Source organism: Betta splendens, chromosome 4 (genome assembly GCF_900634795.4).
Source record: "Betta splendens chromosome 4, fBetSpl5.4, whole genome shotgun sequence".
NCBI classification, from domain to species: Eukaryota; Metazoa; Chordata; class Actinopteri; order Anabantiformes; family Osphronemidae; genus Betta; species Betta splendens.
In genome coordinates, this window is record NC_040884.2 from 28592317 (window position 1) to 28617446 (window position 25130).

Genomic DNA, 25130 nt, shown 5'->3' on the forward strand with positions numbered 1-25130 from the left:
TGAAATATTACCTTTGTGCTTTTGATTGATTATATCTATAAACTCTTTCCTTGTCACAGGTCACATTGCTCTTTCACTTGTTAGTCAATGTGCCTTGGGTGTGGACCAAGGAAAACAGAGGTCCCTCCCTAAATCTGTGATTGATGTGTGCCGAATGGTCTACCAGGCAAAGTGTTCTTTAATCAAGGTATCATTTCAGCTTGTAACAACATGATAGTTAAACTATTTGCCAAAATGTATATGATTTCTTCTAGGGCATATGGTGCAGGTAATTTGTAATACTAAGAAGAGGAAGCGAGTAGGATCAAATGACAGCTTGGTTTTGTGCTCTTAATTTTAGACTCATCAGGAGCAAGGTCGTTCCTACAAGGAGGTTTGTGCCCCTGTCATTGAGCGTCTGCGCTTTCTCTTCAATGAGCTGCGTCCAGCCGTAAGCAATGACCTGTCTATAGTGTCCAAACTCAAGCTGCTGAACTCTCAGCCCCGCTGGAGGAGGATCACCCAGAAACTCATCAGGGACCGCAGGAAAAAAAGAGGTGTGACTTTCAAAGCCTACTTAGTGACCTTGTGTTTATATGTTAACAATTTCTACAATTTAATGCATTCTGTATTTCAGTGCCTAAGAAGTCTGAGTCTGCTGACATAGAAGAGCCAAAGCTGGAAAATGAAGGGACCAATGAAGAAGAAATTAATGTGCACGTCAGCCCAGTGTCTACTGATAGGAAGTCACCCACAAGCAAAACTGTCAAGGTAAGTTAAGTGGACTTATTTATAACATACCATTTAAACATTAACCAGAATAATCAAGTTCGAACATTTTTTTCCCATACGATAGCATTGTAGATATTAGGTTGTTATGGTCGGCAGCTCAGTGTGAAACTGTTGGCTCTAATCTGGGGTGCTGTACATATCGAAAGTGGCTATTTTTAACAAGCCTACTGTATATTCTCTGCAGCAGAGGTAGCTCCTTCCTAGCACTATCCTCATAAAATCTTATTTCACCATAGTGTTTAGTAAATTTGGTGATTGCATTGGGGATAAATTTAAAACTTTCATGTTTATCAGAATGAATCACCTTTTTGTTTCTTACAACAATAAAAAATACTGCATCTTCTTTAAAGTATGTAAGTGTTGCCATGAAAGACAACTGATGGCCTAAGCACATTAGGAATGCATGAAAGGTTGTAAATGAATACTTGACAAGGCAGTTTGAGGGTATAAACCATTCTAGATGATCCTGTAAATCTGAGACTGACATTACTGAGCTTAACCAAAATTTTGCTATATTGTACAATCCAAAATATAAATCTTTGATTGATTTAATTTGATGAACATGTTTTTGTTTACTACATTATTCCATATGTATTCTTTTATTGCTTCATTCTTTCTTTTGCAGCAAGACAAGTGGCAGCCGCTTCTAAATACTGTAACCAATGTCCAAAAGTACCGGTGGCTGAAACACAGTGTTCACGGTGCTTTTTCTCAGTCCAGTCTTATGGCCACCATAGTAGACTTTGTACTGAAGGAGGAGCCCCTTGATGTAGAGAAAATGAGAAAGTGTCTTCTTAAACAGGTAGGTGGACCTTTAGTGTGACTATGCTTACCACAAAGAGGAATATATGTCATATAATAAAAAGCACAAATCATAAATTGTTTGTCTTTTTAGCTGGAGAGAGCAGAGGTCAGGTTAGAGGGCATCGACACGATGCTGAAGTTGGCCTCCAAAAGCTTCTTGCTGCCGTCTGTGCAATATGCAATGCTTTGTGGTTGGCAGAGAGTTGTACCAGAAGGGACTGACATAGGGTAAGTCATCAGTTTTCAAATTTGTGTCTTGCCTAATGTTTTGCCATTACTGTTTTTAGAATACTAAATTACATTTATCCAGTTTATATGTTTATGTATTTGTGCCCGTGGCCTTCTCTGCTTCCCAGGGAGCCTCTGTCTGACTGCTTAAAGGATGTGGACCTGATCCCACCCTTTAATCGCATGCTTTTAGAGGTCACCTTTGGCAAGTTGTACTCTTGGGCCATCCAGAACATTCGCAACATCCTGCTTGAGGCCAGTGGCCGCTTTAAAGAACTGGGTGAGAGCTGTCAATAAAAGGATGGTTAATTTGAGAAATCTAAACTGGTTCTGCTGTGATGCATTGTTTTAACAGCTGTTGTACACAGAAACCAACCTATTTTACACCTGCTTGTACTTTCACCAGGTGTGCAGCCTGTTCCATTGCAGACCATCACCAATGAGAACCCAGCTGGACCAAGCCTTGGCACCATTCCACAAGCCCGCTTCCTTCTAGCCATGATACACATGCTTTCTCTCAAACACGGGTCCAACAGCCTCAGTCTCTTGCTAAATTCTGGCATCCTAGCTCTCACACAGTGTATCCTTAGACTTATAGGTGAGCGAAGTTCTATGTAAATATTCAGTACTCGAGGGTAACCACCACACAAGTGCAGCATGCTTAGAAATCGCAGTGTTTGATGTCTCTGTTACTGCTGTAATTTCAGGCCCCAGCACAGACAGCAGTGAAGATGACCTCAGTTTATGTGTGCATGGAGGATCAGCCACAGTACTTGAGGAGTCCAGGAAGGATGCCCCCCCTGCCCCGCTACCCGCATCTGGCCCCGAGCTGGCTGCAATGATGAAGATAGGTACCAGAGTGATGAGGGGAGTGGACTGGAAATGGGGCGATCAGGTGAATGTGAATCCTAAACTAACAACTAAATCTGTAGGATCTAATGCTGTAGTTCTTAATTTGATCATGGGCATTCTCTTTGCAGGATGGTCCATCACCAGGTCTTGGCAGGGTCATTGGTGAGCTGGGTGAGGATGGATGGATTAGGGTTCAGTGGGATACAAGCAGCACCAATTCCTACAGGATGGGTAAAGAAGGAAAGTATGATCTTAAACTGGCAGAGCCACCACCTGCTGCCCAGCCCCCCACCGAGGACTCCGATACAGAGGATGATACAGGCAATTATTTACAGTACAGACACGCATTACTCCACAGGGAAGATGACAACCAAACTACATGCTAAGTTTGAACCTCAAACTATCTGTTTGTTTCAGAAGGTGAACTGATAGAGAAGAGCAGCCACCCAACCGCCATGATGTTAACCAGCACAATCAACCTGCTGAAGACACTGTCTCTGTCAGCTGGTATCTATGCAGAGGTTCTGCAAACCGATGCTACTCGGACACTGTGTGGGCTACTGAGGATGCTTGTGGAAAGTGCAGCAAACGACAAGTCAGGTAGCTTAACTGCCTTATTGAAATCAGTCTTTTTTATGTTGTCACACAAGTTGATCGGTATGTTCGTGCTCCTTCCTGAGTCATCTCTGTCTGTCAGGTTGTCACTCCCACAGGTTGGTCTCTCGGGAGCAACACAGAAGCTGGTGTACACTTGGTTTCATACGCAGTATTGCACTCATGCCCCAGATGTGCAGCACACTCAGCACCTCTGCTTGGATTAGCCTGCTCATCCGCATTGTTGAGGGACACCAGTCCTTCAATGCCATTACTTTGCAGAGACAGGTGGGTTATCACGTTCTATGCCATAAATGATACCTGTTGAAGTGTGTAGTAAGATGTACAGCACTGTTGAAATTTGAATTTATTGTAATAGACAAACTATCAAAAATACACTTTTGAATGCCACATTAAGGCCAAAATGTATGGATGTATTTGATTAAAAAAGGGAGATTGCAACCATATTCCTTGTTTGTTGCTCTTTGTGTGTTACCAGATCCTGGCACTGCGTCTCCTGCAAGCAGTTCTGCCGTCATGGGACAAGACAGAACGCTCTCAAGACATGAAGTTTCTAGTAGAAAAATTGTTCAGCTTTTTGGGAAGCTTACTGAGTACCTGCTCATCAGACCTGCCACTTCTCCGAGGTGCAGCCACAAATCAGACTTCAAGTTCAACTCAGATGTTGTTCCTCTGTAATATGCATTTTAAAATCTGAAACTGCTTCCTCTCCACAGAGGGTTTGCTACGAAGGCGGAAGTCTCGCCCACAAGCATCTCTCACAGCCACTCACAGCAGCACCTTGGCTGAGGAGATTGTTTCTGTGCTGCGTACTCTGCACTCTCTTAGCCAGTGGAACAGCCTGATAAATGATTATATAAACACTCAACTGAGTTCCATTGGCGATGTGATGGCATGTTGCCAGTCTGAAGCAGTAAGGCTCATTGCTCTAATTGATTAAATACTCTCAATAGTGCTTTGATTCCTACATTTCAAAATTTCATAATTATAAAGATAGTCTAAATTTCCCCAAATTCCCTTTTCAGTGTTTCCTGGAAGAGTATTTTCCTGATTCAGAGGGTCCTAGAGTGGGCAGTCTGATGGCTGTGCTGGCGGTGATTGGAGGAATTGATGGGCGCCTCCGGCTAGGTGGCCAAGTTGTTAATGAGGAGTATGGAGAAGGAACAGTAACACGCATCACACCTAAAGGACGCATCACTGTCCAATTTCATGAGATGAGGACTTGTAGGGTCTGCTTGTTAAGTCACCTTAAACCGGTATGAAACATTTTTAGATGGTTGTGTACACACGTCAAGCAAAGACCGTCTAATTATTAGAGTGAAATATTGACCTTTTATTTAATGGCTTTCCTCAGACACCTGCAGTACCTTTCAGTGTGCAGAACCTGCCCTTCACAGAGCCCATGTTGGCAATCTGGGCTCAGCTGGTCAGCCTGGCTGGAAGCAAACTGGAGAAACAGCGCATGAAGAAGTCTCTCAGTCGAGGACTTACAGGTACAGAGCGTTTTTGTGTGTGTGTGTGTGTGTGTGTGTGTGTGTGTGTGTGTGTGTGTGTGTGTGTGTGTGTGTGTGTGTGTGTGTGTGTGTGTGTGTGTGTGTGTGTGTGTGTGTGTGTGTGTGTGTGTGTGTGTGTGTGTGTGTGTGTGTGTGTGTGTGTGTGTGTGTGTGTGTGTGTGTGTGTGTGTGTGTGTGTGTGTGTGTGTGTGTGTACAGTATTTGTCTTAAATTACTCAAGGACTTCAGTGTTAACAATGATAAAAGGTTTCACAAAAGGTAGTTTTTTTTCCTAAGTCCTAATAAAATAATTTAATCAAGCAATTATCTCTAGCTGACCAGGTGGACATTCATTTACTCCGATGCCAGCAATTGAGGCTGTATATTCTGAAGGCAGCACGGGCCCTGCTTTCTCATCAGGACAAACTCAGGCAGATTCTCTCACAGCCCGCAGTTGTGGACGTAGGACCCAACCCGAGCGGTAGGACCTTAGTGAATCTCAAGTTCTCAATACTTCATACACCACACACACCTAACAGAACTTTTTAAATACGAAGCCAGATAGTGAAATTTTGTTGTATTTTTGCTAGCCACACATTTTGTGATCGCTATCTCTGTGTGCAGAGGAAACCGTAGTGGCATCTCCAGATGTCGGAGACTTGTCTCCTGAGGGTCCGCTGCCTCCATTAATCCTCCTGCAGCAACTTCTGTCTGCTGCCACCCAACCTTCCCCCATCAAAGCCATTTTCGACAGGCAAGAGATGGAGGTGAGTAATGAGACCCTAGATGTACTGGCTAAGTAGGTTCAGAGCTGCAGCATTGCACACATGCATCTGTCGATTTCATTTGACCCTCTGCGCTGTGTGTGTATCTCTGGGTGTTTAGGCAGCTGCTCTGGCAGTGTGTCAGTACCTGGCTGTTGAATCTGCCCACCCATCCTCTCCTTTGCTTGAGGAGAGCAGCTCCAGTGAAGCCACCACACCAATCACCATACAGCATGTCAAACCACCTAAACAGAAGAAACAGAAGACCTCTCCTGTTCCTCCATTACCCATAGTCCTACAACTCATGGAGATGGGCTTCCCACGGAAAAACATCGAGTTCGCATTGAAGTCTCTGTCGGGAACTACAGGAAGTGCATCTAGAGTTCCAGGTAGATTATCCTAAGACATAAACCTGATTTTAGAATTTAAATGCACGCTGGTGACACCTTCAGCCTCTATCAATATTACCCTGGCTTACATATGACACATACGTTACATATAAATCAGGTGTTGAAGCCCTGGTGAGCTGGTTGCTGGACCATCCAGATGTTCATGTCACTGAGCTGTCAGATGCTGACACAGTGTCCGATGAATACTCTGATGAGGAGGTGCTGGAGGAACTGGATGAGGCAGAGCCGACATTCCCAGTGGTATGTATTTTTTTTTTTTGCTTCATAATGCACTGAACAACTTATCAGTCAGCCTCTATATTTCATCTAATGAAATAATTAAAAAACTTCCTGTGCTTCATATTAGCCTCCCGGTGTAGTGGTGACTGAAAGCCAGACGTTTAAGAAGAGATCAGATTTTCAAAGCAACGATGATTACGCTGTGTATGTTAGAGAAAACATTCAGGTAAGATATGTGACATTATAATTATAATTTAAAAAATCATTTTGAAGAAATATGACATGAATAATCCCTGACTTCTGGGCAGGTGGGGATGATGGTGAAGTGCTGTAGAACGTATGAGGAAGTGTACGACGGGGATGTTGGGAAAGTGATCAAACTGGACAGAGACGGACTTCATGACTTAAACGTGCAGTGTGACTGGCAACAAAAAGGAGGAACATACTGGGTCCGCTATATCCACATTGAGCTGCTGGGTAAGCTTGTGTCTGGCAAACATGACAGGGTCCTAGTAAACCTAGATATAGGGGGGAAAACTGACCAGCGTTTTCTTTTACAGGTTTTCCACCTCAAAGTTCTCCCTCTCATATAAAGATAGGTGATAAAGTGAGGGTGAAACCCACAGTCACTACACCAAAGTACAAATGGGGCTCTGTTACTCACAGGAGTGTGGGAGTTGTAAAAGGTAAACCTATGAAATGATTTACGTGTTCTTTCATTTTTTAAGATAAGATATCTTAGTTACATGTTTTTTGATATTTTTTTTAGCTTTCAGTGCCAATGGAAAGGATGTGATTGTAGACTTCCCTCAGCAGTCCCACTGGACTGGCTTGTTGTCTGAGATGGAGTTGGTGCCCAGTGTTCATCCTGGCGTGAGGTATGGAAGGTTTAATATTTCAGCAACACAGTATGTTGTAGCTCTAGCATTCTGTTTAGATACTAACTCACTACCTTCTACAGGTGTGATGGTTGTCAGATGTTCCCAATAAATGGTGCCAGATTCAAATGCAAGAACTGTGATGATTTTGACTTCTGTGAAAACTGCTTCAAGACCCGCAAACACAACACCAGACATTCCTTTGGCCGAATCAATGAACCTGGTAAGTCACCCACTCACTCAGGAATTGTGTTATTCATTCTGTGTGCATGCTTTACAAACCTGTTCTACCTTCTCCACAATTAGGCCAGTCTCCAACATTCTGCGGCCGCTCAGGGAAACAGCTCAAGAAGCATCACAGCAACCAGCGTGGGATGCTGATTGACGATTGGTCACGTGCTGTCAAGAGCCTCAACGTCTCTTCCTCTGTAAACCAGGCCTCACGCCTAATTGACTGCAGTGATCAGTGCTGGCAGTCCTCTGGATCGCAGGGAAAGGTAGTTTTGAGTGCCTACTCTAATAAGCTGGATGACAGCTGGACCGACAATACCTAACAGCCTGTGTTGTTCTTCACTCTAGCACTGGATTCGTATTGAGCTTTTCCCAGACGTTCTTGTGCACAGGCTAAAAATGACTGTAGACCCAGCGGACAGCAGCTACATGCCCTCACTAGTGGTGGTGTCAGGTGAGTGAAAACTCACATTATAGTGATATTTATCCGTGCTTGTGTTGTGTTTTTTTAACACTTTGTCATATTCAGTAATCTGTTGTCATCTGAAGAAGCTCCTATTTTCATGTTGTTGAGGGAGTCCATGTTTAATTTCTCCATAATGTGCAGGGGGAAGCTCTTTAAACAACTTGATAGAGTTGAAGACAATCAACATCAATCCCACAGACACTACTGTCCTTCTGCTCAGTGACTGCGCTGAGGTTGGTTAAAGTAACTGACAAGAAATTCTAATACTGTTTCACTGGTTTGGCACTTTCATGATGTGACTGATTTTACAGTATCACAGGTACATTGAGATTGCAATCAAACAGTGCCGCAGCTCTGGTATAGACTGCAAGATTCATGGACTTGGCATTGTGGGACGTATTAGAGCAGAGGATGAAGACCTGGCCACTGTTCCTTTCCTGGCGTCTGACAATGAAGAAGAGGAGGATGACAAAACTGTTACTGGAAGGTATAGAAAGTACATACCTGTAGTCTACCATAGTGGTGCTTGTCACCCACCCATCAAATGAGAGGTAGCTTGATATCCCCAAGAGTTGTGGGGAAACACAGCGAACCCCAAGTTGCCCCTAGACTCCATTGCAGCTCTGCTATCACTGTGTGAATGTGTGTTCACCATTGCCTGAATGAGAACAAGTGTCAAAGTAATTAAAAGTACCAACCATTTACAAAAAAAATTCATCTTTTTGCTGTTTAATGTTTCACACTTGAATAATTGTTTTATTTGAAACAATATTAAGATTTTCATAAAATGCAAAACGTTTTCCTTCTCTATTCTTACCAATGTCTTGTTTTATTTATTTTACTCTATTCCAGTCTGGCTCGTAAGAAGTCATCAGAGTTGGAGTCAGCAGCCACCATCAGGACCAAAGTGTTTGTATGGGGGTTGAACGATAAGGATCAGCTGGGAGGACTCAAGGGTTCCAAGGTACAGTTTAACACAGACTGGAATCTTTTTTTGTACCTTTTTTATGCTGTAATAGAGACGCTGTAGCATGAGTTAGAGAAATATTTGGTAGCTTGTGGAATAAATGTGTTCTTTGCTTTGTTAGCACATGGCTTACATCATGTTTATTTGCATTCCTTACAGATCAAAGTACCTTCTTTCTCTGAAACTCTCTCTGCTCTTAATGTGGTACAAGTGGCCGGTGGGTCCAAAAGCCTCTTTGCAGGTCAGTAAGAAATGCATATTTTTGTTCTTGTGTGATATGCCCATATAGCTTATCTATCTGTGACATTTCTGCAGTGACGGTGGAGGGGAAGATTTATGCCTGCGGAGAGGCCACTAATGGCAGATTGGGTCTGGGTCTGTCCAGTGGCACCATCCCCATCCCTCGTCAAATCACTGCACTCAGCAACTATGTCGTGAAAAAGGTTGCTGTGCACTCTGGGGGACGGCATGCTATGGCCCTGACTGTGGACGGAAAGGTTTTCTCCTGGGGGGAGGGAGATGACGGCAAACTGGGACACTTCAGCCGAATGTATGTTATTCCATATATGAATATGGAAAGATTCTTGCTGATCATGTTTGAAACTTATCCCTTTAACACTTGATCACACATTTTTACTGTAAAATTATAAACTCAAATGTTTTAAAATAATGGTGCCCGGCATCTAAAAAAAAATACAATGATTATCTCAACAGGAACTGTGACAAACCTCGGTTGATTGAAGCACTAAAGACCAAGCGTATCCGTGACATTGCCTGTGGTAGTTCTCACAGTGCAGCAATCACTTCAAGTGGGGAGCTGTACAGCTGGGGTTTGGGCGAATATGGCCGCCTTGGGCATGGGGACAACACTACTCAGCTGAGACCTAAACTGGTATGTCTTTATTTCCAGTAGACTTTGGAATTGAGGTTTGTAGAGGGACACATTTTAAAATTTTGCTGCTTACCATGGAATACTGGTTTCTTTCTATATCATGTAGGTAAAAGTCCTTCTGGGGCATCGTGTTATCCAGGTGGCTTGTGGGAGCAGAGATGCTCAAACTCTAGCCCTCACTGATGAAGGTATCATTTAAAGTCCTCTTAAAGGAATCCAGCAATTTAGCCTATTAGTAGCACTCAAGATTAATATGTAGTAAAATAATGAGTTAGGGATTATTATAGTTAAGAGTGTGAAAGAAATCAAGTGATGAAAACAAAAATATCTAAATGTTCCAAAATTACTATGAAAACAATACAAATGACGTTCAATACCTCTTTATTTGAATAGATTTGAACTTTTTGCTTCTCTGTTTCAGGCTTGGTGTTCTCCTGGGGTGATGGAGACTTTGGCAAACTTGGCCGTGGCGGCAGTGAGGGCTGCAATATTCCTCAGAACATAGAGAGACTCAACGGACAGGGCGTCTGTCAAATCGAATGTGGGGCACAGTTCTCCCTGGCTCTCACAAAGTCTGGAGTTGTGTGGACCTGGTAGGCTGAGCGAATGACGCAGTGACAAAATCCTTTTTGCTTTGATGATTGTTAACCGTGCGTTCAAACAGGGGCAAAGGTGACTATTTCCGACTGGGCCATGGTACTGATGTTCATGTGCGGAAACCCCAGATGGTGGAAGGTCTGCGAGGGAAAAAGATAGTCCATGTGGCTGTTGGAGCACTGCACTGTCTGGCTGTTACAGACACAGGACAGGTTTGTAACAACCTCTGTGAGCTCTGTAAAACAACACATCACTGAGGCACTTAGCGCATTAATTGCAGTGGCACTGTTCCCGATGTGAGTATCTGTTCCTGGTGTGGGAATTGATTTATCGACTCTCACTGTGCTTCCCCAGGCACCTATGACCTTTGCTGTTACACAGCTTATTTCACATTGCACAATACTTTGCCTCAGAACAAATTGAATTATGTTGTTGCATCACTTCAATTGATGAGAGTCTGTTACTTAACATTTGACCGTTTTAGATATTGTTACAGTAAGAGTAAGTGTTCCAACATTATTCAGTAGTACGCATGTAGTGAAGATGTTGTGATCCTCTGCCAGGTGTATGCATGGGGTGACAATGACCACGGGCAGCAGGGGAATGGGACCACCACAGTAAACAGGAAGCCCACCCTCGTTCAGGGTTTGGAAGGACAGAAGATCACCAGAGTAGCCTGTGGCTCCTCCCACAGTGTGGCCTGGACCACCGTGGATGTGACGACACCCTCTGTGCATGAACCCGTCCTCTTCCAGACAGCCAGGGACTCGCTTGGAGCCTCCTATTTAGGTAATACCAGAATCATGTCTGCATGGATCTAAATGATAAACAACACAAGTTGTGGACTAAAGTGAAAGGTAAAAGTAAAATGTTTAAACTCCAACATTTGACACATTGTCACATGAAGGCAGCTGAATAAAGAGAAACCTGCCGTCGTGACAGCCTTTGCTGTTTGACAGAGTTAAGGCTATTTCCACCTGTAGATTACATATAACCACACATCTGTAGGTTTGTGGCGACATCAGCAGTGGGTAGATTATGGCAGAAGTGGTTGACGGGTACTTTAAATTACTGACAGTGTCTGATTGTGTCCTACACCACAGGTGTCCAGTCAGACAGTGACTCATCAGCTGTTAGCAACAAGATAAGCGGGCAGAACAGCGTGAAGCCCAATCGACCCTCACTTGCCAAGATTCTCCTGAGTCTAGATGGCAATCTGGCCAAACAGCAAGCTCTATCTCATGTGCTGTCCGCTCTCCAAATCATGTATGCAAGGTATGTTGTGTCCGCACTGTCCTGGTGAGCCACAGGAAACACAACAAAAATGCTTTTCCTTGAAGGTTTGAGTATGGGTGAATCTGAGGAATTACAACTGACAATACTGCAATATAGCTAATACCTATATATTGTGTAGGAGCTTTGATTTTAATTACAAAATTGAGAAAATTCACAAATGGTATAAACTCCTGTAACTGGTGGCTCAGAAATTAGGAATAACTAAAGAAATTAATAATAATTCATGTCATGCAGAGACTTTAATTTTAACAGGATTAAAACAGTGCTCTGACCACTAAATAAATGTGCTGACTGAACCCATTACTGTACCTGTAATTAGTCTTGCTGTTGAGAGTATGTATGTCTGTTTTCCTAGGGATGCGGTGGTCGGTGCTCTAATGCCAGCCAGCATGATTCTGCCGGCGGAGTGTCCTTCTAGTTCTCCTATTCCTCCGTTAGACTCTTCATGCTCATCCAGCGTGATTGATGAAGGTCCACCTGAGCCCTCTGAAGCTGAGGAACGGCTCAGCCCTAGTCCTTGGCAAGACAAAAAGGGCGAGGTATGATACTGGCACTGCATCATTTAACAACTTTACATGCTTTTGTGCTGAATTGCTATAAATCAACCGTGCTGTTGCAATCCTCAGCAAATTGTATTTGAATCCTAGATACTGTAGAAACACACGTAAACCCATCAAGGCTTTAAAAGCAAATGTGATTACGACTAAAGTTGTAAGGTGTATACGCAGGTTCCGTCGTCAGAAGATGCGGTCACTCCATCATCAGCTGTGACTCCATCTGCCTCTGGTGCTTCTTCACGCCCTTTCATCCCTGTCACTGATGACCCCGGAGCAGCCAGCATCATAGCAGAGACCATGACAAAGACAAAGGAGGTGTGTTTAAAAAAAATCTGAAAATGTTTGTTGAAAACAGTTTCACCAGCTTGACTAAGCCTTGTTTTTGTTCTTGTTCTTGTTCTTGTTCTTAGGATTCTGAGTGCCAGAACAAAGTAGTTGGTCTGGAACCTCAATACCTGGATGAGTTCACAAGCCTCCTTGTGCCTGACGACACACGAGTGATGGTGGACCTGCTCAAACTGGCTGTGTCTTGTCGCTCTGGAGAGAAGGGCAAGGACGTGTTGTCTGCTGTACTGTCTGGCATGGGTACTGCTTATCCACAGGTAATGCTCAGAGTCTATATGCATGTGAAGGCCTGTTAATAATGGAAAGCCAGCACTTAAAATGGGCTCTCTCTGGGTGTCAGGTTGCTGATATGCTGCTGGAGCTGTGTGTAACAGAGCTGGAGGATGTTGCCACAGACTCGCAGAGTGGCCGGCTGTCCTCCCAGCCAGTTGTTGTGGAGAGCAGTCATCCATACACAGATGACACCTCAACCAGTGGGACTGTGAAGATCCCAGGTAAAAAGCAGACAGGTTGTACTCATCCATGAAGCAAGTTTGGTAGAGAAAATGAACCTATCTATTTTTTCATTCTGTAGGCGCTGAAGGCCTGAGAATAGAGTTTGACAGACAGTGTTCAACTGAGAGACGCCATGACCCACTAACGGTCATGGATGGAGCCAACAGGATTGTCTCTGTCAGATCAGGTAACATGATCAAGAACAATAACTATCATCAAATACATGTATAGCCAAAGGTACCAAAACCTAATGTAACAGCCTGCTGTTTGTTTCAGGTCGTGAGTGGTCTGACTGGTCCAGTGAACTGCGCATCCCGGGAGATGAACTCAAATGGAAATTCACCAGTGATGGCTCGGTCAATGGCTGGGGCTGGCGCTTTACAGTTTACCCCATAATGCCTGCTGCTGGTGAGCTGTGTTCAGTATATACACAATATGCAGTGTTTTTATTTAACATCTTTTAAAATAGTACTTTTTACATCTTGCACTCTTTTTTTTTTTTTTAAACAGTACACAACAGGTGTATTTCTGAAACCACCTCAACTTTGTGACAATTTTTTTTTCTCCTAAGGTCCCAAGGACTTGTTGTCTGATCGCTGCATTTTGTCCTGTCCCTCAATGGATTTAGTCACATGTCTCCTGGACTTCAGACTGAACTTTGCCTCCAACAGGGGCATTGTACCTCGTCTAGCAGCTTCCCTCGCTGCTTGTGCCCAGCTTAGTGCACTTGGTCAGTATAATATAATTCACAATGGTAGAGTTTTATCCTAGTCCATGTAATATGTTCATGTTCTATTGTATGTTCTTTAGCTGCTGGACACAGAATGTGGGCTCTGCAGAGGCTACGAAAGCTCCTCACCACCGAGTATGGTCAGTCTATTAACATCAACAGGCTGCTGGGAGACAGTGAAGGCGAGGCAAGGCCTATGGTGAGCGCTGTGTGATTGAACAAATGAGAGAGGGAGAGAATAGTAAAGATTGTATTAATAAAGAAATGTTTCTTCAGAGTTTTACAGGCAGTGCGCTGGCTGCTCTTGTCAAGGGTCTACCAGAGGCTCTGCAGAGGCAGTATGAATATGAGGACCCCATTGTCAGGGGAGGGAAACAGCTGCTTCACAGTCCATTTTTCAAGGTATGATCATATTATGACCTAGTAATAAAATATTAGTAAAATCATAATGCTCATAGTTAAGATACTGCATGCCTTAACTATGAGCATTATTATTTTACTTTGTTTTTACTAAGTGGAGATAAAATGGCCAACAGAAAGTGAAAATATTGGTGGTTTAAATACGTAATTGATACAGTAGATTATTAAATGCAATAAATTATTAAATAAACCCTTCTTTTCCAGGTTTTGGTTGCACTTGCCTGTGACCTGGAGCTGGACACCTTACCCTGCTGTGCTGAGACCCACAAGTGGGCCTGGTTTCGCCGCTACTGCACTGCCTCCAGAGTGGCTGTGGCTCTTGACAAGAGAACCTCATTACCAAGACCATTCCTGGACGAGGTACTGTAGGTGTTCATTTTAGCCTTCACGTTTGATGTTCAGAATTAATTTCCACTATTATTTATCCTTTTAAAGGTTACAAAGAAAATCCGTGAGCTTATGGCCGACCATGAGAGCATGAACAGCCTTCACGAGAGTCATGACCTGTTCAAACGCGAGCATGACGAGCAGCTTGTGCAATGGATGAACCGCCGACCGGATGACTGGATTTTGTCTGCTGGGGGGAGTGGCACGATCTATGGCTGGGGCCACAACCACAGAGGTCAGCTGGGGGGCATCGAAGGAGCAAAGGTCAAAGTGCCAACCCCAACTGAAGCCCTCGCCACACTGCGACCAGTGCAGCTTATCGGAGGGGAGCAGACTCTGTTCGCTGTAACTGCTGATGGCAAGGTCTGCCCAGAATTCTATGTTCACCCTTCCTCTTTTCTGGAAAGCATCAGAATGATGTCATAGTTTTTAATAATATTTATTATATTTATGTTGTTTCTCAGCTGTATGCCACAGGATATGGAGCTGGAGGCAGATTGGGTATTGGAGGCACAGAGTCTGTGTCCACCCCCACTTTGCTGGAGTCCATCCAACACGTCTTTATCAGGAAGGTGGCTGTGAACTCTGGAGGAAAGCACTGCCTGGCTCTGTCCTCAGAGGGAGAGGTCTACTCATGGGGAGAAGCAGAAGATGGAAAACTTGGCCATGGGAACAGAAGGTGAATTATCAGTGTCAACAAAAATTCATATTTGAGTTAGAAAAAGGCAGTAGAAGTGTTTTTAGTTCATCAGCTCTTGTTGACCTTAGCCCCTGTGACCGTCCTCGTGTGATTGAGTCCCTGCGGGGGGTTGAAGTGGTGGATATCGCCGCAGGAGGTGCTCACAGCGCCTGCATCACTTCCAGTGGAGAACTCTTTACCTGGGGCAAGGGTCGATACGGACGACTGGGCCACGGAGACAGTGAAGACCACCTTAAACCAAAGCTAGTGAGTCCACCCTGTTAATGGACTTTGATGCCACCTTGACATGTTTCAGCGACATGTACTTCTGTCAGTGTTTGCACTGTGTAAGTAGTCACAGCAGGATAAGACTGATGTTTGTGGCTGTGTGGTTTATCTAGGTGGATGCACTTCAGGGTCACAGGGTCATTGATGTAGCCTGCGGCAGTGGAGATGCCCAGACACTGTGTCTAACAGACGATGACATGGTTTGGTCCTGGGGAGATGGGGACTACGGAAAACTGGGTAGAGGCGGCAGTGATGGATGCAAAATCCCTATGAAGGTATGGCAGATTACACAATAATGTTTATTGGAGATCAGCAAAGGCTTCACTTTGTAGTTGTCCCTAGTTGTTTTTTTATTTGTGTTTTATTGGAACAGAAACATTTTCTTCTTGCCTTTTTAGATTGACTCCCTCACTGGCCTTGGAGTGGTCAAAGTGGAATGTGGCTCTCAGTTTTCGGTGGCTCTCACTAAATCTGGGGCAGTGTACACATGGTAGGTGCAGTACTGCACAGAGGAGATTAGACCTCATTTTGTATTCCTGTCAAACGTTTGGCTGCAGCGCTGAACCCCTTGTGTGTATGTGCTGGGTCACTTGAAGGGGAAAAGGCGACTACCATCGTCTGGGACACGGCTCCGACGATCATGTTCGACGACCTAGACAAGTCCAGGGGCTCCAAGGGAAAAAGGTCACTGCCATCGCCACAGGGTCGCTGCACTGTGTGTGCTGCACAGAGGACGGTAGGATGGAGTTGAAACACTTCACAGCTGACGTGTTTTTCCAGTGTATCTCAGATCTGTTTGTTGTACATAGCGTCTTTGCAATTTGTCACTTACTTCCTTGGGTTGAATTTTGACAAACCTTTGCTGGTGTGTTTGGCTCAGGAGAGGTTTACACATGGGGGGACAACGATGAGGGCCAGCTTGGAGATGGTACCACTAATGCCATCCAGAGGCCACGACTGGTGGCCGCGCTGCAGGGCAAGAAAATCAACAGGGTGGCCTGCGGTTCTGCTCACACCCTCGCGTGGTCCACTAGTAAGCCCACCAATGCTGGAAAACTGCCTGCCCAGGTACAGAACTAGTATTAAACTCCATCTTGCACTAATACAGCTTCCAGTAGATGGCAGTAAAGCTTTGCAAATGTAGCCGTTGTGACAGTCTGTGGTGTATTTCAGGTTCCCATGGAGTACAACCACCTGCAGGAGATCCCCATTATGGCCCTGAGAAACAGGCTTTTGCTGCTGCATCACATCTCTGAGCTCTTCTGCCCTTGTATACCCATGTTTGACCTCGAAGGACGACTGGGCCAGACAGGCCACGGACCTTCTGTGGGCTTCGACACACTGAGGGGCATCCTTATCTCCCAGGGCAAGGTAGGAGGCATAGAATTCAAACACAGACATATGTATAAAGAGTAAACAGCGGTTTTATCTTATTTTATAGAATGACCAGCTTGGTATTACAACTGCAATTAATTTTTTATTATATGGTGGAACAGGAAGCGGCTTTTAGGAAGGTAGTTCAAGCCACGATGGTGAGGGACAGACAACACGGCCCCGTAGTGGAGCTGAATAGGATACAGGTACAAAACACGCATGCACACTTTTTTGAGTGACTGTGGGGGTTGCTGGGTTCATTGCCATTAGTTCTAAGTGTTTTATTAAAGACATAGAACCATTATCTCATCCATCTTCCTTTTGTCCTGTAGGTGAAGCGCTCCCGTAGTAAAGGGGGTCTGGCAGGTCCAGACGGAACAAAGTCTGTATTTGGTCAGATGTGTGCTAAGATGAGTTCATTCAGCCCTGACAGCCTGCTGCTACCTCATCGTGTGTGGAAGGTCAAATTTGTGGGTAAGTGTTCATGTCCACCCAGTGTCTCAGAATCCAAGGCAAACAAGGAAACCAGGGATGTGTGTCTTTTCATAGTATAAAGTGGCTTGTGTCTTTCTCTCAGGGGAGTCTGTGGATGACTGCGGTGGAGGCTACAGCGAGTCTATTGCTGAAATGTGCGAGGAGCTGCAGAATGCTCTGACTCCTCTGCTCATTGTGACTCCCAACGGGCGCGACGAGTCAGGCGCCAACAGGGACTGTTTCCTGCTGAACCCTGCAGCCAAGTCCTCTCTTCACATGAGCATGTTCCGCTTCCTAGGTATAATCCAGTTAATCTCCCAGTCAGGTCTTCTGGGGTGTTAATCCTAGATAAACAAAAACTGAAAATATGCATGCTGGTTTTAAAAAAACACACAAAGTCTTATCTGCATTTTCACTGATAAAGCACCTGTTGAACATGCTTAATTAAATGTTAATATTCCTGGCGCCAACCATTCTCCATGACACGCTGCCAGATGAGTGTTGCTGTTTGACTTGTGGGTAATGCGCTCTGCCCTGCTGTGTCTGCAGGAGTGCTCCTGGGCATTGCGATCCGGACTGGAAGCCCTCTAAGTCTGAATCTGGCCGAGCCTGTATGGAAACAGCTGGCAGGCATGAATCTGACCATTGCTGACCTCAGTGAGGTACGTACGCAACCAAACGGCGCCTCATCAGCAATGGGGGGGATGGGGTGTGAAAGTAGAATTAACACTCATTGAGAAATACTCAGTGTTTTTGTTTCTCATTTCATAGAATAGTGATAAAGCATTATATCTTGGCGTATAGATGAATCATATCTTGCACTGGAAACTCAATAATTAGCAGAAAGACAAAGTGTGTCTCAAACACTTTGTGTTCTACATTATTGATCTGAGTCATTTAAGTCAAGAGCTTTGTCTGCCTGTTCGCCTACGTACTGTAGCATACTCACATGATCTGCATTGTGACCTGTAAAAAGCAACCCGTTCCTATACATTCCCCCTGAGATTAGGCTTTAAGTCCTAAGTGTTTAGTGAAACGTTTCTGGAACCTCACGTTCTACCTCCATGAGAACATGCATCTGTTACTGCCACAGTCTCGGCTCTTGTCTGGCAGGAGGACGGCAGGAGCAACTCCTGCCCTCACGCTCTGCCAAAGATGGTACCGGAGCTCATGACCAGAGTAGTGTAGTGGCACCGCACAAAGCTGCTCTTGTTTTGTGGATTCGCCTTTGAGATATTGGAAAGGTTAGAGAGGAAATGAGTCCAGCACAAGACAAGACAAGGAGTCGCGGGTTGCTGTGGAACTCACGGGACCTGTGCTGTCTACTCATGTAGGCACAAGATATACAAAAGAAATTAATGTAAAAGTAGATCAATGTGCTTTTCATGCCAATGTCAAGTGTTATTAAATATACAGTATAATGAGGGCTCGATCTGTCTCCCAGGTTGATAAGGATTTTATTCCTGGCTTGATGTACATCCGGGACAATGAGGCCACAGCTGAGGAGTTTGAGGCCATGACGCTGCCTTTCACAGTTCCCAACGCCAGCGGTCAGGACATCCAGCTCAGCTCCAAGTACTCGCACATCACCTTAGAGAACCGGGCAGAATACGTTCGACTGGCAATCAACTACAGGTGAAAACACTGCAGAATCAAAGTAGTGCAAGATTTAAAATATTGGATTCACACTCATTTATCTCTTGTTTTCGTAGGCTCCACGAGTTCGATGAGCAGGTATCGGCTGTGCGTGAGGGTATGGCTCGCGTGGTCCCAGTTCCCCTGCTTTCCCTTTTTACAGGCTATGAACTGGAAACGATGGTGAGTAAGAGGAGTTTGGGTCTGTGCTCACATTCTTTCCTCCAGTTTTGAGCCGATTTTAAATGGTAACGCTTGGTCTGCTCAGGTGTGTGGAAGCCCAGACATCCCACTGCACCTGCTGAAGTCCGTGGCCACCTACAAAGGCGTGGAGCCAACAGCACCGCTCATCCAGTGGTTCTGGGAGGTGATGGAGTCCTTCTCCAACACGGAGAGGTCTCTGTTCCTGAGGTTTGTCTGGGGCCGCACACGTCTGCCTCGCACCATCGCTGACTTCCGTGGTCGAGACTTTGTCGTCCAGGTGAGATGTGACAATGTGACTGTTTGCTGTTCCGCTTATACTATAAAATGATATAGTTTATTAATACTGAGTCCTTGCAACACTGTTTTGTCCTAGGTGTTGGACAAGTACAACCCTCCTGACCACTTCCTGCCAGAGTCCTACACGTGTTTCTTCCTGCTCAAGCTGCCCCGGTACTCGTGTAAACAGGTGCTGGAGGAGAAACTGAAATACGCCATCCACTTCTGCAAGTCCATCGACACGGACGACTACGCCCGCATCGCCCTGTCCGGCGAGCCGGCCGCCGACGACAGCAGCGAGGACTCGGACAACGAGGACGCCGACTCCTTCGCCTCGGATTCCACCCAGGACTACCTAACGGGACACTGAGCTCGCCGACGGCAGACGCGCCGTTAACCACAACGCACGCGTCGACGCAGGCATTCGACTGAGACACAAACGTCTGTGTGGGAAAAATGTGCAATGAGCATTAAAAGCTGAAGAGAGGAACAAACACTGGTTTGCTCCGATTTAGTTTCTTTAAATGAAGCGGGGAGATTAGCTGCACATGTGATTGTTGTTACATGTGAATAACGTACATCACTACATTAACAGAGTAATATGGCTCCAGCCTAGCACTGTGGTAGATACTCTCCCTCCGGTGTGTGTGATTTACCAATCCCTAGTTTGTATATAGATATTGATGTGTGAAAAATAGTAGTATTACTTTTTTGTTTACTGGTTCTAACCATGTTTATTTCTTAATAAAAACAAAAAATTTTTATCTTGAACGTCTGTGCTTCTCACCTGACTCACTCAGGCTGCCCCTGGGCCATTTTACCACTCTTGTATCTACCACTCGCTCCACCACGTCTGTGCACTGTCTCCTTTAAAGAATGTACATAATATGATATTGTGCCATGTATTCACAGAAGGTCCCATTCCTGCACATTAAATGTTAATACATTTCTGTTAATAAATATAATGGCAAAGCGGCAAAGGTTTATTAAAGTGATTGAACATTTGGTGCCGGAGTGACGTGTTTAGCGTGAGTGATTTGTTTTTGTTGGTGTGTCTGGAAGCCAAACAGGATCTGAAAGCTTTTTAGAGAAACGGCTAAAACGCACATTGATAGAAGAAGTGATTGTAATAATTTTAAAACAACATCCATTTCCTGGATCCAGTTATAGCTTCATAAATCTTCAGCCTGGATTAAGGTTATTGTTTAATGTGTTTGGAGCGGCTGAAAAACTGTTCTCGTCATCTGCTTATGAAACCGTTGTATTTTTTTTTTTCAACCTAGGTCAGAGGTTCAATTGGGTTTTTCCTCCATATTTATCAGACAAATAGAATTTAGTTTTGATATCTTTTAAGAATCGCTTTGTGGCGTCGCTGTTGACGCTCTGAGCGCTCAGGATTTGCGCAGAAATAATTCCTCAGTCATGCAGACTCTACTACACATTCCTGTGTGTTTGGTGGTTGTAGGGGGTGCATCCACTTGTCCAGCTCATAAATTCATACATAGTTGAGTGTAGTTCAAAGACGAGAGGAAAAAAAACCCTCCTGTGTTATGAAGGCTCCATTTGGCTTAAAAATCATTAGCATTCTTTCTCGACTTAGTGCCTTATTTCCCAGTAATAATCACAAAGTACGTTATGCTGCTGGGAGTCAGGTGCTTTTTCTATGCAGTCCCAGACCACAGGGAGGGAAGCGAGCAGAGCCTGGAATGACTGGCCTCCTTCATTGACTGCAGCGTTGGTGGGGATGAATTCATGAAGTTGCTTTAGCAGTTTTTCAGGCCGTAAAGTTACTCTGTTCTCCTTTGAATGTTATGTGACCCAGTTTTTTAAATGGTAACAGACATGTTATCAACCCTGATCAAGTGTGATCAACAGTATTGAGATCGACAGATGCAGAGATGCTTAACTGCTCTCTCACTAAATCAGACGCTTTGTACTGGGTTCACTGGTCCAGTCAGGTTTCATCCTCTCCTCCCCTCATGGCTGATCCTCCTGACTCTGAACCAGTGCTTCCAGTAACCCACGGGTGGCTAACATCAAAGACAATAAAATATTAGGCCATAATATGCCAGTTTCAGATCTTTGAACTGTGATCAAGCCATCTATTTCTTTATCTCAGCCCAGACAGTAGTTACAAAAACGATGCCCACAACAGGTAAAGCTGAAGCAGAAAGAAGCCACAAAGAAACCTTTTAGAAATAGACACAAGGCCGTTGTGTTTTTTTTTTTTATTGTCTACCTCCCACATGCAGTCACATGCTTCTTCCCTCTGTCTGTCTGCCTGTTCAGCTAAACCATCCTGAGCTGAGCAGAATCCCTTGCCCTCATGTGATCTGAATGCACTGGCCTTAAGCTCCTCCACTGACGTAGTGAACAGCTCCTAAATGCTGCTCACACGTCCTCACCGCATCATTACTGTTTAATAACACACACTGAAGGACTGTCTATTTGTGGATTTTAGACTATTTTTAATGTTGCATTGTTTCTTTGAAGCAGTGATGGTCTTTATAGTACGAGCTAATCAAACCAATACGACTGGTTGTCAGGAGATAGAGACAAACGCTGCATCCATGACTGCAGCAGATCAGTCCGGTTTATTCTGGCTGTCGAGTTGAGGTGGGAGCAATGGAAGAAGTAAAGTATTTATTACATTGTATCCACTGTGCACTGGGATTCTGTCTCAGCCTTGTCATTCCAGCTGTTGTGGGCTTGAATCCTCTGCCTTCATCGACTGTAACTTCAGCGTATCCTGCACACAGGCCCGGTTCCAGCTGCTCCTCCACAGATTGTCTATCGCACCGTTCCAGATGCAGCTTTCTGCTCCACCTGAAAGGTGACTTACTTTCCTGAATATTCCTCGTGGCTTGGAAATATTCATTTAGACCAAACCACATCCTCCAACGTTTACCATATCTTCCCAAAACAGGGAAACAGCTGCGTAAACCTGCCGCTATGACTTCACAGAATGGACTCACACGGCTGAAGCAGCAGAGCTTCCAGAACTTCCCCACAGGAGCTGCTCACCTGCTACTCTAAGGGCAGGTTCATGTTTTAACTGGAGCGTGGCCGGGAGCTGTTTGTATCACAGCCCTGATGGGCCCACGCCTTGTCTTTTGTGCCGTGGGGTGCAGAGATCTGCAGCACCTCCCTCTCACTGGAAGGAAAGAGATGTCACTCAGTTCAAGGCTCTGAAATATGATTCACACCAGTCCAATAATGTTATAATAAAAAAAATGTGTATAAATTTAAATGCTCTTTTTGAAGTCTTACTGTAATGGACACACTACAGTACCTGCCGCTGGTAACAAATGAGTTTTTCTGGAAAATTAAATAGATTTTCTAAATATGATCTTATTTTAACAATATTACCAGGCCTTGTTTTTCTGGCAAATTTGTTTCCTTTTAAAAATAAACAATATTTATAATTTTTTGTGTCAAAATGCCTGAAAATAAGTGATGTGAATCCATGATCATATACAGAACAAGCGTTTTTCCTCTCAGGATTACACGTAAATCTCCGGACGATGATCACGTCTGTGCGGCTCAACCGGCGTCACGTGACCTTGCTGCGCTACGCTTGCGCTGCGCGCGTACGAGCGGCGCAACGACAGCGGCAGCCGCACTCAGACTGGAGTTCATTGTTGCACATGTGATTGTCCTACTACGTCTCACGTAAAACCACAAGACCAGAGTACAGTGTGGCCCCGGGCGGCGGCTCTGCGCAGCTCTGCTCCTCTGGTGTCACAGGCGCAGCCGCTGAGACCAGGTGACTCCCTCCGCTCAATGGGAATCATTGTGTGCGCACATTTCTCAGAATGAAACCAAAGATGGTGAAATTCCACAAACTCCGCGCATTGAATGTCCACCGGACAGATCCTTTTCAATGGGAGCTTGTGATGGCGAGAGCGTCTAATTACTGTCGCTGGCAGCATGTTAAAATCCTAATCTGCCTGGAATCGTGTTGGGTCAGAGGCAAGTGTTCTAAGGAGGAAATGAAAGATGCATTTCCTGATTTTGTTCTGGCAAACAATAAAGCACCGAGGCCTCGGACTCACCGTTTACTCGTTTTTAATTAAAAATTTCATTTCAGTCCAGTGTGAAAATTAATTCAAGTGTTTTGACATTCATTGAATTCTGTTTATGATTTATCTCAGGCCCCTAAAAACATCATTATTATCAATAATTAAGCTTAGAGTTTATTAGAAACATAGGGGAAATAATTCTATATTTATGTTGTGGCTTTATTACAGATGTTATGTGATGTCACATAATTGAATAGTTCATGTAGACATAATAATAGTATTGGTTAAAATTATTATAATCAGAGATGAACAAACTGATAATTTCCAATTAGGGTTTGATGTAATGAGCTAATAAGAGAATCACTCTCAGACCAGTACTGCTTACTTTATGGAATCATTTCATAACTAAATGAACTCAGGTTGGCTGAAGTGTTGGAGCTGCGTTTTGTGCTGTAACGCTTTCAAGTTCAACCTCAAGGTTGACAACCTCAGCCCTGACATACATCTGTTCAGCACATCATGTTCTAAAAGCCTCTGAATACGTGGGGCCGAGTGAGTTGAAAGCAAATAAATAACTATGCGTGTAATACATTGTGTAAACTGAGCATCATTTGGTTCCTGCTTGTGATGGTTTGCTGGATTGGGAGGAGGCGGCAATGAGGGGAGAGGGCGACTGAATGGGAACGTTAAGCTGCTATTAGTGTGGAGCAAAGCGTGCCTCCCCCCAGCCCTCTCCTCCTCTGCTCCTCCAGAACCAGACAGCTCAGGACCTCAGCACAAGAACCGCGTGGGGCCTCTGTTGGTCCCGACCCACATCGCTGTGACAGCGCCACAGACAGAGACGGAGGATCACTGTTTTTATGGGATTGTCCGTGTGAAATAGCTGCTGGATCACTCATCATCACAGCCTTCATCCTCATCATCGTCATCCTCATTGTTATTGTCTGCATCGTCATTGTCTTCAAACGCGCTTCCGTCAAGGTGAGTTTCCCTCCTGGTTCCTTTCACAGTCATCTGGTGGATTTGCTCCACTGTGTCACACTTGTGGGCTTTGTTTTAGAGGCTTTAAACATTCCATCCTAATGCTGCTGTGTGAAAAAGCCCTTTGATTCCACTATGAAAATGTTGTCTGGTGACTGAAGCTCTGAAAGAAACACATTATTTCATCATCTTCAGACATAATAAAGCATGTGCAAAGTGGCACCAGACACTTAGAATCTCCATGTTACTCCACTGTGTCCACAACTTTCTTATTGTGGATTCATTAGACGTTTAATGGGATATTTTGATGTTTGGACAAGACTAGAAAAATCAAGAAACCACTTCATCATCTTTGTCATCAGGAGCTTTTCTTCTCTATGATGAGGCACCAGACAGTGTTATTATATGAATGTCCTAATAGGTTCATGCCTATGACCTGTGTGCCCTGAGTGCATAGAGCTCAGACGTGGGTTTGGTGTAAACATAGAATCCCACGTCTTCCTCTAAGGCTGCAGCTGCATACGTGGTGGTTGCTCGTCTTCCGTGTGCTCTCGTGGCTGGAGTTGCCTTTCATGTGAGCAGTAATCCTGCTGCCGCCGACCCTATGACCCGTGACCTCATGCTGTGCACCCACATTCATTCAGCTGTCAGACAACGCACACTGACGTTCCTCAGTGAGTTTATATCACGGAGAAATGTTTGATTCACATAAGTGTAACAGGTTCTCCTGACAAAAAGCGCTGACTGAGCTGTTTGGACAGAGATTTCTGAACTCATCCT

At 44.6% G+C, this 25130-nt stretch overlaps 2 protein-coding genes across 4 annotated transcripts in view; both read left to right on the forward strand.

Annotated features, from left to right (window-relative positions):
• The window catches only part of herc2 (HECT and RLD domain containing E3 ubiquitin protein ligase 2), a 32598-nt gene extending 12237 nt beyond the window's left edge, over positions 1-20361 (forward strand). For 2 of the 3 annotated variants that reach the window (XM_029146639.3, XM_029146641.3), the window contains exons 29-91: positions 60-187; positions 341-536; positions 617-750; positions 1397-1573; positions 1667-1803; positions 1932-2083; positions 2210-2401; positions 2511-2698; positions 2784-2976; positions 3073-3255; positions 3353-3537; positions 3749-3896; positions 3987-4183; positions 4296-4526; positions 4625-4763; positions 5098-5244; positions 5388-5530; positions 5649-5916; positions 6035-6177; positions 6284-6382; positions 6465-6633; positions 6717-6842; positions 6926-7034; positions 7118-7257; positions 7341-7531; positions 7614-7719; positions 7873-7964; positions 8043-8218; positions 8584-8695; positions 8858-8939; positions 9014-9248; positions 9413-9590; positions 9697-9778; positions 10012-10183; positions 10255-10399; positions 10751-10976; positions 11291-11462; positions 11839-12022; positions 12212-12355; positions 12451-12642; positions 12726-12879; positions 12960-13067; positions 13157-13288; positions 13452-13610; positions 13691-13809; positions 13887-14012; positions 14235-14390; positions 14466-14780; positions 14882-15096; positions 15186-15363; positions 15498-15659; positions 15783-15874; positions 15981-16120; positions 16265-16452; positions 16558-16755; positions 16881-16964; positions 17091-17232; positions 17336-17530; positions 17782-17894; positions 18677-18867; positions 18945-19050; positions 19136-19348; positions 19445-20361. In XM_029146639.3, coding sequence (XP_029002472.1) covers positions 60-187; positions 341-536; positions 617-750; positions 1397-1573; positions 1667-1803; positions 1932-2083; positions 2210-2401; positions 2511-2698; positions 2784-2976; positions 3073-3255; positions 3353-3537; positions 3749-3896; positions 3987-4183; positions 4296-4526; positions 4625-4763; positions 5098-5244; positions 5388-5530; positions 5649-5916; positions 6035-6177; positions 6284-6382; positions 6465-6633; positions 6717-6842; positions 6926-7034; positions 7118-7257; positions 7341-7531; positions 7614-7719; positions 7873-7964; positions 8043-8218; positions 8584-8695; positions 8858-8939; positions 9014-9248; positions 9413-9590; positions 9697-9778; positions 10012-10183; positions 10255-10399; positions 10751-10976; positions 11291-11462; positions 11839-12022; positions 12212-12355; positions 12451-12642; positions 12726-12879; positions 12960-13067; positions 13157-13288; positions 13452-13610; positions 13691-13809; positions 13887-14012; positions 14235-14390; positions 14466-14780; positions 14882-15096; positions 15186-15363; positions 15498-15659; positions 15783-15874; positions 15981-16120; positions 16265-16452; positions 16558-16755; positions 16881-16964; positions 17091-17232; positions 17336-17530; positions 17782-17894; positions 18677-18867; positions 18945-19050; positions 19136-19348; positions 19445-19717 — 10172 coding nt within the window. In that variant the 3' untranslated portion in view covers positions 19718-20361. The remainder of the gene's footprint in view (positions 1-59; positions 188-340; positions 537-616; positions 751-1396; positions 1574-1666; positions 1804-1931; positions 2084-2209; positions 2402-2510; positions 2699-2783; positions 2977-3072; positions 3256-3352; positions 3538-3748; positions 3897-3986; positions 4184-4295; positions 4527-4624; positions 4764-5097; positions 5245-5387; positions 5531-5648; positions 5917-6034; positions 6178-6283; positions 6383-6464; positions 6634-6716; positions 6843-6925; positions 7035-7117; positions 7258-7340; positions 7532-7613; positions 7720-7872; positions 7965-8042; positions 8219-8583; positions 8696-8857; positions 8940-9013; positions 9249-9412; positions 9591-9696; positions 9779-10011; positions 10184-10254; positions 10400-10750; positions 10977-11290; positions 11463-11838; positions 12023-12211; positions 12356-12450; positions 12643-12725; positions 12880-12959; positions 13068-13156; positions 13289-13451; positions 13611-13690; positions 13810-13886; positions 14013-14234; positions 14391-14465; positions 14781-14881; positions 15097-15185; positions 15364-15497; positions 15660-15782; positions 15875-15980; positions 16121-16264; positions 16453-16557; positions 16756-16880; positions 16965-17090; positions 17233-17335; positions 17531-17781; positions 17895-18676; positions 18868-18944; positions 19051-19135; positions 19349-19444) is intronic. The other variant, XM_029146640.3, reaches the window with a different exon arrangement.
• Positions 20362-24027: 3666 nt separating this feature from the next.
• oca2 (oculocutaneous albinism II) overlaps positions 24028-25130 on the forward strand; it is a 28568-nt gene continuing 27465 nt past the window's right edge. Inside the window, exon 1 of the mRNA XM_029148519.3 lies at positions 24028-24350. The gene's annotated coding sequence lies outside the window, so the exon portion shown is untranslated. The remainder of the gene's footprint in view (positions 24351-25130) is intronic.